At 34.2% G+C, this 12,209-nt stretch overlaps 1 protein-coding gene across 3 annotated transcripts in view; it reads left to right on the top strand.

Moving 5' to 3' along the window:
- Positions 1–12,209, top strand: part of IKZF2 (IKAROS family zinc finger 2) — a 162,011-nt gene that overhangs the window by 97,288 nt on the left and 52,514 nt on the right. For all 3 annotated transcript variants that reach the window (XM_055123069.1, XM_055123067.1, XM_055123068.1), the window contains one exon: positions 6,396–6,662. In XM_055123069.1, the coding sequence (XP_054979044.1) occupies positions 6,396–6,662 (267 nt within the window). The remainder of the gene's footprint in view (positions 1–6,395; positions 6,663–12,209) is intronic.

Genomic DNA, 12,209 nt, shown 5'->3' with positions numbered 1-12,209 from the left:
GCGAATGAAACAGAAACAAAGGAAAAAAAAGGTTTCATATTTAAGCACATTTTATTGAGGAATTTAAAAATATGTAACAAATACCTTAAAATAATCGCTGTTGTGATCATTTTACTTTGTTTAGACTGTGTAAGTTTTCTCAGTATGTAATTGTGCCTCACAACTGAGTTTTGAAGGCAGCTTGTTTTTCTAACACATTATTTAAACAGCTGCTAGGCTGTTAACATGGATTTAATCACGTTTGTTTCTATTTTGTAACTTTTAATGAGAGTAATATGAGCTCTGAAGAAACTTCCAGCAAATTATTAGATAGACATATTGATTCAATTAGTGTCTGTAACACCAATTCAAGTATTTGGCCCAGACTTGAGAAATTGATGCTTTTAAGTAATAATACCCTCTAAGAGTCCTCTTGGATTGTAACACAACAAAAACCAACCATAGAAAACTCCACTTACACCTCACACCTTAAAGATTCCCATCCACCTAACATAATTTGGTAAGTTGCAGAATGGCATTTTACTATTTTTGCATAAACACAGTGCAGTATTTAATTTCATAGTGTTTGTTTCCTTTAAATAGTAAAGATTTTAAAACATAGCTCAGAAACTAAATTATTAATCTGTTAGTAATTAATCTAGAAGATCTGTTTTATATCTAGAAGATCAACACATTTTTTGGGGATCACACCCGGCGATGCACAGGGCTAACTCTTGGCTCATGCACTCAGGAATCACTCCTGGCGATGCTCGGGGGGCCATATGGGATGCTGGGAATTGAACCCAGGTTGGGTCGGCTGTGTGCAAGGCAAATGCCCTACCCAGTGTGCCATTGCTCCAGCCCCAAGCAACAAGTACTTTTATTTTCTCATTTTAAATATAAAAAAAGTATCATAATACTTTCTAATTATTTTCTGGGTTAGAAAGCTTGAATAATATATTCATGTGTGTGTTATTATTTGTGTATATGATAATATTATTATCATGTATTATTATATAATAATGTTCTGTTTTATAGGAAGTTTGGTTTATATATTAATTATATTTAAATGCTATCCAGATTGATAGTATAGCAGCCAGGGAGCTTGCCTTGCAAACTGTCAACCCAGGTTCAATTTCAGTACCCCACATGGTCCTCTGAGCACCACCAGAGTAATCCTTGAACACAGAGCCTGAAGTAAGCCCTGAGTTCTGTCTACGAGTCGCCCCCAAAACAAACACGCACAAGTTTAGCAATTGTATTTGAGGTTCTTTGGTTCATTTTACTATATTGCCAAAATTTAGTGTTCAAATAACCCTAAGAGTGTAGGTAGAATTTATTCCTTCAGTTTGGTAAATGAAAATTAAATATTTCGGGGCTGGAGTGATAGCACAGCAGGTAGGGCGTTTGCTTTGCACACGGCCAACCCGGGTTCGATTCCCAGCATCCCATATGGTCCCCTGAGTACCGCCAAGGGTAATTCCTGAGTGCAGAGCCAGGAATGACCCCTGAGCATCGCTGGGTGTAAACCAAAAAACAAAACAAAACAAAAATTAATATTTCACTATGCATGCAAAAATGACCTTTCCCTACAAAATTTTAAAAACTGAGAATTTTATATTATTAGGGTAAATACGGTATATGTTTTCCAGAAATCACATATTAAATACTATCTTGCATGGGCAAAGAACTTTACAAACTGTCAGAGTAAAAATAGTATTCAATTTCTAACGGAGATTCTTTTTGCACATACTTTCATGCAAGCCAGTAAATTCATTATATAAATCAAATTTATATTTTAGTAAAATGTGTTCTGAACTCCTATTAGTGAAATCTTTCCAATAGCAGTTTTAAGTATATACTGACATGTTAGCATGGGTTTCTTAAGTAAGTTAATAATACTCTTCAGTTTTTAGATTTAAACCTACATGTTAATAAAGTATTGGCCAAACAATAGGTATATAATAAATATTTGCTGGCCCAGTGATTTTTCAAGGCAAAATAAGTTTTGTCCTTGTTTCTTACTTTTGAGGGTAGAAAAGTTTTATGAGTATGAGGCCTCCAAAGTATATGTAATATCACAGTTCATTTTTTCCCCTTTTATTTTTAAACAACTTAAGGTTTTAAATTATAACTTTCATTTAAAAATATACTTGCAAATGAAATTTTCATGACTTATAGTGAGTTAAAATTTATTTTAATACCTTCCCAAAGAATATTTTCCCTCAATTTGGGTGGTGTGGCTTTCAAGTCTAGTGTAATTTTATTCCTGTTCTGCTGTGTATCTTGAAACAATGATAATTGCATTGTTTCAGTGATTCTTTTGAATGATACTTAGTTTACCTAGTATAAGTGTTTACAGTTGATAATTATTTTGCCTGGGATCACTTATAATAATAACTTCTGTCCATGTCTCTCTAGTTCATATTGGTGCAGTCATTTTAAATTGAAGTGATTAAATATGTATGTGTAAAGTATCTGTAGCTATAGTCTAATGGTGAACAATAATATTTTGCTGGCAGGAGACATTAGTCAAAGGATTGGAGCACATGGTTTGTGTGAAGCCCAGGTTTATTACTTCACAGTATGTGATTCCTGAGCACTCTAGGACCCACCCGGAGCACTGAACTGAAGGAGTCCCTACCAATCTTAGTAGACCTCAAAGAATGCAAAAATGTATGCTGAAAGTATAAAATTAGGGTGGTATTTAAATTTATTAAAATGCCCCCATTATAAAAGCAACACTTTTTAGAAATATCTATGTGGGACTTTATATTCTGAAGTATATTCAGTGTCTTTTCTATATAAAATTTGATCATGAATGTATTTTTCATTAAACATTAACATCCTTAACATAAAATTAGTATATATGTAAGTTGTTCACACCTCCCAATATACAAAAGATATCAATATAACAGGTAATTCTTGGCTTTTGTTGACCATTAGTGTTTTAAAATTTGAGCCCTATTGTTTCATTTTAAATCGTGTATTTTAGAGAAAAATAGCAATACCAAATATCTTTATTTTGTTAATTAAATTTTTCAGATACCGATTATATGTTGTTTTTGACTGTGATATTGAATAACACAGAAAAGTCCATTTTCAGTGCCATTCTTATCATTAATAGCTTGTTCAGGGGCTGGAGAGATAATACGCAGATAGGACATTTGTCTTGCATATCTCTGACCTGGGTTCATTCCCCGTTAAGTCAGTACTGCTAGGAGTAATTCTAGAGCACAGAGCCAGGAGTAACCCCTGACCATCATCATTACTGAATATTAGCACACCCCTCAAAAGTAAAAAAAAAGTGCAGATAATATGTTTTAAGTTGATTTATTTTGGGGTGCTTTGTTTTGAACTCTGTACATGAAAAGCACACGTTCTTTCACTGTGCTATAGAACTGTCCATAAACTTTGTGTTTATTATTACTTATGTTATGCTGTAAATTACCAGAAATATACCTGAATTTTATACTCTTCATATCATAAAATAAACTTGAAAATAATTATTGGCATTGAGAATTATTATAGTGGAATTTAATTTCACTCATACTTACAATTTCTCCTCCTCTTCATAGAAATTATTTTACCTATGGAAGATCTTCTAAATAATTAAAATAAAAAGTTAATTTCAGAGATGGTAACAGACATGTTTTGAATATATTATACAATGATTGAGAGCTATAATAGATTTATATATTGTGCTGCAAATAGTATCCTTATTGTTAGAATATAAACTATAGTTTAGATCTAGCCTAGCTTAGTAAAGGTTTGGATTTAATCACTAACAGATCAAACCATTAGATGATCTATATTATGTAGAAACATTTAAAGAGTGAAAAATAAATTATGCAAGTATTTTATATTTTTTAAGTAAGGAAGATATTTTTATTTAACAGTTAAAATTCAGAGGCTAGGGACTGGAGTGATAGCACAGTGGGTAGGGCATTTGCCTTGCATAGGGTCGACCCGGGTTTGAGTCCCAGCATTGCATATGGTTCCCCGAGCACCGCCAGCAGTAATTCCTGAGTGCAGAGCCAGGAGTAACGCCTGAGCATCGCTGGGTGTGACCCAAAAAGCAAAAATATATAAATAATAACATAAAATTCAGAGGCTCCTTTACTGTCTTTTTTTACTAGGTAAAAAGTATGCCAATCAAATTTTAGTGAACTGGGTTAAGAATTAGAGTGGTTTTTTAATATTGTTTACCCTTACATATCTACACAACACATGTAAAATTAAATGCATTATATATTATGAATTTGTGTATATATACACATATATACACATATGTATATATGAACTTACTGAATAATGTCAGTGATCCCTAGTGCATAAGTTCTTAAGTATCTAAAAACTCTTAAATTTGGTGAGAAATACTGGTTACAGTAGAGGGATTGGCAAAGAAATTTCATAGTCCTAAAATACCTCAGCAATTAAAAATAGAAAAGATACACAATTTTCTTACATTAAATAAATTCAAGCTACACCGATGGTGGAATTGCTGTTGAATCCTTTCTGGTGATGCTGTTTCAAGAGAGCATCAACACTGTTATTCAAATCTGGAATTTCTGCTTACAGGATCCCCATCCTTAATAACTAAATTATTCTGCTGAAGCTTTGATTTGAATTCATTTCAACTCTGCAGTTGAAAAATAGCCAATTCAGAGGTTAAGCAATTAGTTCAAGATTATATTTCTGGGAAATGTCAAAACCCATATTAGAGCTGTCATTTCCCAACTAAATCCAATGATCCCATTCTCCCAGCCTGCTTCACTTAACAGGGGGTTTCAAGGAGAGGAATAGGGTATGAGCCATTCTGGTAGCATAATTAATATACATGTGGATGAATGTATTAATGACAAATCACAAAAGGTATAATTTCTCTCGGAAAGAAATCTCAGTAAAAATAACTTACTTTCTTTTATTCAAGTGTTTATTCTATTCAAGTAGAACCAAATGATTTCTGTTCAGTGACATAGATGGAATTTCTTAAAAAAAAAATTGAAGATCACTGAAAAAAAAAACCTGGTGTTCATTTAAATTTCCCTCCTACTTTGGGAAAAGACTCTCAAAGGAATTCAGAATGAAGACTGTGCTAACAACATATCATCTCTTCCACGGGATGGTTAAAACAGCAAACAAAAACATTACACTTCATAACCATCAGAAAGCACGTTCTTACTATTCACTGCATTTTAGAGTACATACTTTCATTTTGAAATATTTTTGATAGTTCAGACTAATATGTTCCAGAGATTTTTTATACAAAAAAATTAAATAGCTTGAGAGCATATGAAGAGGGGCTTTTGTATACTTTTGCCTACTTCTGTTTAGCTCTTTAATATAAATGTTCAGTCAACTTTAGAGCCTTGGTAGTATGCCTCTATACCAGGATCCCAAATTATTTTTCTTTCTCAGTTAAGAAGCAGGTCTATACAAGTACTCTGATGTGAGAGTACTATATATTAGAGTACTATATATATGTATGGCTGGAGCCATAGCATAGCGGTTGGGCGTTCGCCTTTCACGCAGCCAACCCGTGTTCGAGTCCTCTTCCGCCCCTCTCGGAGAGCCCTGCAAGCTACCGAGAGTATCGAGCCCGCATGGCAGAGCCTGGCAAGCTCCCCGTGCATATTGGATATGCCAAAAGCAGTAACAATAAGTCTCTCAATGAGAGACGTTACTGGTGCCCGCTCGAACAAATCGATGAGCAATGGGATGACAGTGACAGTGATATATATGTATGTATATCTATATATACACACACACATATATATGTATGTTTAAGTAAGGAGGTGACATGCTTGATGACATCAGATTTGAAGGCAGGAAGTGAAAACCAGACTACTCATCAGGCATGTTCACCTCCTTATTTAAATTTAAATGGTATCTACCCTTTTTATATAATTCAGACTCAGTGCACTCAGCAATTAACTAAAAAGTTGATACCAGAATTATTGAAATACTTGCTTTAAAAGACATGTAGCTAAAGTAAATAAGCATCACTGTATCACTGTCATCCCGTTGCTCATCGATTTGCTCGAGTGGGCACCAGTAATGGGTTAGATTCCTCCACCCCTCTCGGAGAGCCCTGCAAGCTACCAAGAGTATCTCACCCCCATGGCAGAGCCTGTGGCATATTCGATATGCCAAAAACAGTAACAATAACAAATAAGCATATGTAGAAGTAAAACATCATGATGTGTAGCTTCCTGGAACAATTGTAGCCATCTAGCTTTGATGCTCTTCACCCACCCAAGTGTCATAGGTGGAGCACAGTATATAGGAGCACTGTGGTGGACCAGATCATAACTCAGAACTGTTATTTGCAACCATGTTCATTGGATGTCAGTGTGTACAGAAGAGATGGAGGGGACAACACTCATTTGAATTTTTCTTCTTTTTAATTGCAGCAAATTCAGTAAAACTAGAAATGCAGAGTGATGAAGAGTGTGACAGGAAACCCCTGAGCCGTGAAGACGAGATCAGGGGCCATGATGAGGGGAGCAGCCTAGAAGAGCCCCTAATTGAGAACAGCGAGGTGGCCGACAACAGGAAAGTCCAGGAGCTTCAAGGCGAGGGAGGAATCCGGCTTCCGAATGGTAAACTGAAATGTGACGTCTGTGGCATGGTTTGCATTGGGCCCAATGTGCTTATGGTACATAAAAGGAGTCACACTGGTAAGCAGCTGAAAGAATAACCTGATGACTGCCTGTGACATCTGATGTTGATATTACCTGACATCTATTCTCTTTCCTTTTTATTCAGGGGTGGCAATGGTGAAACTACCTTTTCAGAATTCTGCTAGTATTGGATTGCTGAAAAGCAGAGAGTAGCCTGGGTCTTGACTTCCTGCCTTCAAATCTGAATAGCATATCAGAAAAGAAGTTTGGGATTCAGTTTCCACAGTTCTTAATATAGCAATAATATGATAAGGGTTCAAAAGGTAGAGGAGAATTCATTGTGTAACTTAATCTTTTTGTATTTCTATACATACTTTACCATACCCACGGGCAGGTAATATAGTTTACTAGCTCAGAGTTTATGTAATAAAATGGTCCTCATGCATTTATATAGGGGTGGATCATTTTAACCTTATCTGGTTAACTTTGTGGAATACAATTTCCAAATCAATCATTGCCAACTTTGGGTCGCAGCAGTAAGCTGATACTTTACCTAGTCCAAGGATGTTACCATCTTACTGTAATATATTTTTATTATTATTATAAATCCTGCAAGGAGACTTACAGGGTGGAACATAGTAAAGGGTGGTAGATCTGTGGGTAGGATTATGTAACTATGGAATAGGATGAAGATAGAGACCTCAGATTGATTTGTTATATACTTTAAGACAGTTAAGTAATTTAAAAGGCCAATCTAGTGAGCAGAGGGCCTTATTGAAATCTTTTCAAATCCTTCAGCAAAATTGAAGAGCAAAATGTATAAACCAGGAATGAGATTGTGGTAAGATAAGCAGATCATTGAGTATTATGGAAAAGTTTCAAGCTTATATGAAAATTAATTTAAAGATGCAGATAGTTTGAACTATATTTCAAAGTACTACTATATAGCTGAGTTAATTATATTAATAATTTATAAGTTTTTAAATCTACTCTTTTGAAAAAATAAATCACAGTAATTAAGTCAATTTTAAAGATTGATTACTAGGTAATCCAATTTAATAATTATAGATGTTTTAAAACATGATTGACATGTGCTTTGTTAAAATCTTTTTAGCCCAGATCTTTCATTTACACAAGAAGAAACTAACACCCCAAACAACCAAATGAATTGTCCTTTGTCCCTTATATATCCCTGCACTGTGACATTTATAGCCAAGGTTTCCCAGTGTCCCTAAATTTTTTCCTGATATACCCAGCCTTGGTAAATAACTATGCCATATTATGACTCTGAAGCTTATTAGTATTTTAAAATCATAGTGAGAAATTGCAAATTAGAATAAGTATTCTTGGGCCAGAGAGATAATAGGGAAGTCATATGCCTTGCTTGTAGACATGGTTTCCCAAGTAGCACCCTGATTGGCCTAGAATCCCCAGGATTGATGCTCCAAGAGATCCCCCAAATATATAAATAAATAAAATTAGTATTCCCAATTAAAATCATCAGCTCTAGAACTTTTACTACCACAAAATAATAAGTTATGTTTTTTTTTTGTTTAGTTTAGAATTTCTTTTTAAATAGCACCAAGTTTTAAATATGCCTTTATTTATTTTTGTAATGTCTTTCAATAATAAAAAAATATTTCATGGGACAGTTTAAATCAAGCTTGCTATCTTATTTAATTAGAAAATAAAAGAAAAAGGCTAAAAATACCTAGTCTACTTTTCTTTAGGCTAATAAAACTTTTAGGTCTAACAGGAGAGTTACAAAGCTATAGTTTATTCATTATACTAGAGTTACTATATTTAGAAAGATAACACTTAGAATTATAACTGATCCCATCTAACAACTGATAGAAAAATTAGCTTAATGACTTCCAGTTGAATTGCAGATAGTTTATCTTAAGACAGAAAACATAATACTAAGTACAGTTTCATAAAAGTGTTAATAAGCCTTTTTGTCTTTTACATTAAAAGAGTTCAAAGAACCTAATTGTGCTCTCTTAAAAAATAAGATTAATCAATATATCACAGTAACCTGCAATGAATTTCATGAGCCTTGTGCCTATGTAAGCACAAGTACATACCTACTCTGTAGTTGATTTGACTACTATGTGTAGAGTAGGATTGTTTCAATTTTTAAAATTGATATATTACATATATCTATATGCTTATACAGAGTTCCACAAATCCTATAACTATGAGATTAATTTGATATTTAAAAGAAAGGCAAATGGATTAAGCAAACATTACTTTTTTAATTGATGAATTTTTAATTAGCATTGTAGTATGAAAATCATTATACATTCTTTATCCTTGAAGGATATTTTGTTAATATATTCAGAGTCATAGAGCACCTTGAAAGACCTGCATACATTTTTTTTAACTTGAATTTGTACAATTTCTTGAAATTAGCTAATTTCATTTATTTCTAATAACCCAAAATATCTGCCTATCTGGGTGAGTCATGATATATTCAACTCCTCTATCTTAAAATGCAAAGTCTATTGGTGTTTGTTAAATTAGATTGAAAAAGAAATGTAGTCATAACCTACTCATTAAACAAATGTTTACTCCTTAATGCCATGAACCACTGTCTTTATTTTGGAACCAGATATTTATATAGTAAACATAAAAAAAGGCACTGTTTCATATCCTTATAATACCTCTGAGAGACATATGTTTCTCTTTACTCTTAGAATATCTAAAATCAAATTAATAGTGAAGGGGCATTAGCGATAGCTTAGTGGATAGGGCATTTGCCTTGCACGCTGCTGACCCAGGTTCAATTCCCAGCATCCCATATGGTCCCCTGAGCACCGCCAGGATTAATTCCTGAATGCAGAGCCAGGAGTAACCGCTGTGTATCGCCGGGTGTGATCCCCCTAAAAAAAAAAGCAAAAAAAAAAAATAATAGTGAAAAGAGATACACACCAGCCAATTCCTTGAAATGACATGACTTTTCCTTTTTCTGTATCACTGACGTGGTCCTGGCCAACAGGAAGTTCATTCCCTTTGTGACCTCTATCCAGAACAAGAACATGAAATACATTTCCGTATACCTTCCTATATTTGCAGAAAGATTATGCCTTCCCCTCTTTCCAAAGAGCTGGATAGAAGCACAGCAAATGATCCATGCTCATCTAAAGGATGATGAACTTGGGTTGTGTGAGGCCACTCCAAATGCCAGTCAATCGGCAAAGTATTCCAGGTTTACAGGATGAAATATGCATTGGACATTATCTGAGTTTCATTGGGAGAAGGTGAATCCCACATCTGCTGTGTGTCATCCACATCACCATGGTGGTTGTCTCCAGACTAAAACTAGGCAGAGAGCACAAAAAAAAAGGTCCTTGAATGCAAATTCCCATCTGTTCCAGTAGGAAAAGGAAAGGGGCAAATATGAAAAAGAAACAATTGAGAAGATTCAGGAATAAAGTGATCTTCTGTGTAACTTCAAAATGGCATGGAGTATCAGATCTAATTCATTTCTCCTTTCTCTTTCTAAATTACTAAAGTACCAATGCCAGTGTCTTATTAATGGCTTGGTGTTATTTCTTTGGTATTGCTTCTTTAGTAGATCATCGGGTAATATTGTCATCGGATACTCCAGGCATTCTTCACTGGGAAAACAAAGAGAAGAAAAGAAATAGGAATAATAAATCAATTCATGTATAAGCATGAATGGATGTAAAATTTATAAATATAGGATATCCTTTATTTTTCTCCTCTTTGGGTAGAATAGTGTCACCTTTGTAACTTGTAGTTTTGCATGCCATATTATGTATGGAGCAGTTTTATGGGGTCATTCTCTTGCTCCAGGGCCCTGTCTTCAAGTTTCTCCGATTTTTTCATAGTCTTTGACAGCTGGTCCATCTAACATTGGAATGTTTTCTGCCTTTGATAAAACAAATCAAACTGATGCGTAGATACTTACATTTCAACTGAGTATTTAAGAATAGATTAAAAATGTGTTTTACTGAACTATAGAAAATACTGAAAAACAGTTTATTGGATGGTAAGACTCATCTTGATCCAGTGAATAACTCATATAGTTCTCAACAAGATGAGTAGATTGTTTTAAGAGAAAAAAACCCCATGAAATGGAAATGAAGGACAGAATGAGTACATATTAATTACTCTCCTATATAGACTTTGGTGGGCCCCCATGCTCGCACAATTAGTTATCACAGATACAGTAATCTACTCGATTTTAAAAATTCCATTACTTTATTGAAGTCATTAGCATTTTAATATATTTTTAATGCGTGTGTGAGGTTTCTCTGAGAGTTACCTGTATTTCAATTTGACAAACATGATTAGCATATTTTTCCAGATAACGTCTAAACTTTTAAAAAAGATCAGTGTATTATGCCCATTAACGAAAAAATAAAATGATTTAAAAAAATAATTTCAAATTACATAGACAATAAGGGGAGTTAGCTGACCCTTTCACTTAATTGTCAGATGATTTTACATGTGTAGCCTTAATTCTTTGGCTAAGAAAAATCTCCCAATATTTGATAAAATGATTGCTGACATTTAGCAGAATGGCTTTTTAGAAAAAATCAGTTCATTTTTGATTCATTATTAGTCATATTTATTTATGACTTACATTATTGTTCCTAGAATATAATAATTAATACCTTTAAGATATCTCATAAGTTAAATTCAGTTTATTCTTGTGTCCCACAAGTGTCTGTTATTTGAGAGTTTTCATTGTAATTACAACTAATTTCATGTGGAGCTCATCCAAAAAACTCGGGGGATTATTAAAGAATTGTCACTGAATATGAACAAGACAAAAAGAATTCTGCATATTTAAGATCCAGATAAGGAAAACCATGAGCCATATTAGACAAACGTGAAAACAAACAAAAACAGCCTACAAATCTCTAACAGTATTTCTGAAAGCCTCATCTGATTAAAATCAAAATGAGTTATTTTTGCCACTTTTTTATCTTATCAAGAGTTAGTACAGGGATAAGGTGCTGCATTGCATGCAGCGAACCTAAGTTAATGTCTGTGGCATTGCATATGGTCCCCTGAACACCACCAGGTGTGGATTTCTGAGCTCAGAGCCAAGAGTAAGCTTTGAGCACTTCTTGGTGTGGCCCAATGAAACCAAAAAAAAAAAAAAAAGTATGGCTGCTCAGCTGTATCATGTTTGTATTTACTTCCATAGGAATATGTGTGTGCATGACCTCCATACTAAGACCTTGATACACTTAGCAACACATAAATATTTCTTTATGTAACTAGAGCCTTTGTCATTTCTCCTCTCTTTAAGGATGATCCTCTAAATTCAGAAATAATTTCCCTTTTTTTGGTGGGGGAGGGGCTTGGGTCACACACCCCGCAATGCCCAGAGGTTACTTCTGGCTCTGCAATTCAGGAATCACTCCTCAAGTTGCTTTCAGACCGTATGGGATGTTGGGGATTGAACCCATGTCAACCCTGTGCAAGGCAAACACTCTATCTGCTGTACTATCTCTCTAGCCACAGAAGTAATTCTTATATTAAAATATTTCCATATGGAATAAAAAAAAGTTTTTAGTCAATGTAAAAACTAACTTGTCCTGTCGTTACTCTCATAAAATTCAGTTA

The sequence above is a fragment of the Sorex araneus genome, chromosome X, assembly GCF_027595985.1.
Source record: "Sorex araneus isolate mSorAra2 chromosome X, mSorAra2.pri, whole genome shotgun sequence".
NCBI lineage: Eukaryota > Metazoa > Chordata > Mammalia > Eulipotyphla > Soricidae > Sorex > Sorex araneus.
The sequence above is the reverse complement of the archived record's forward strand: the minus strand, read 5'-3'. Positions and strand labels throughout refer to the sequence as shown.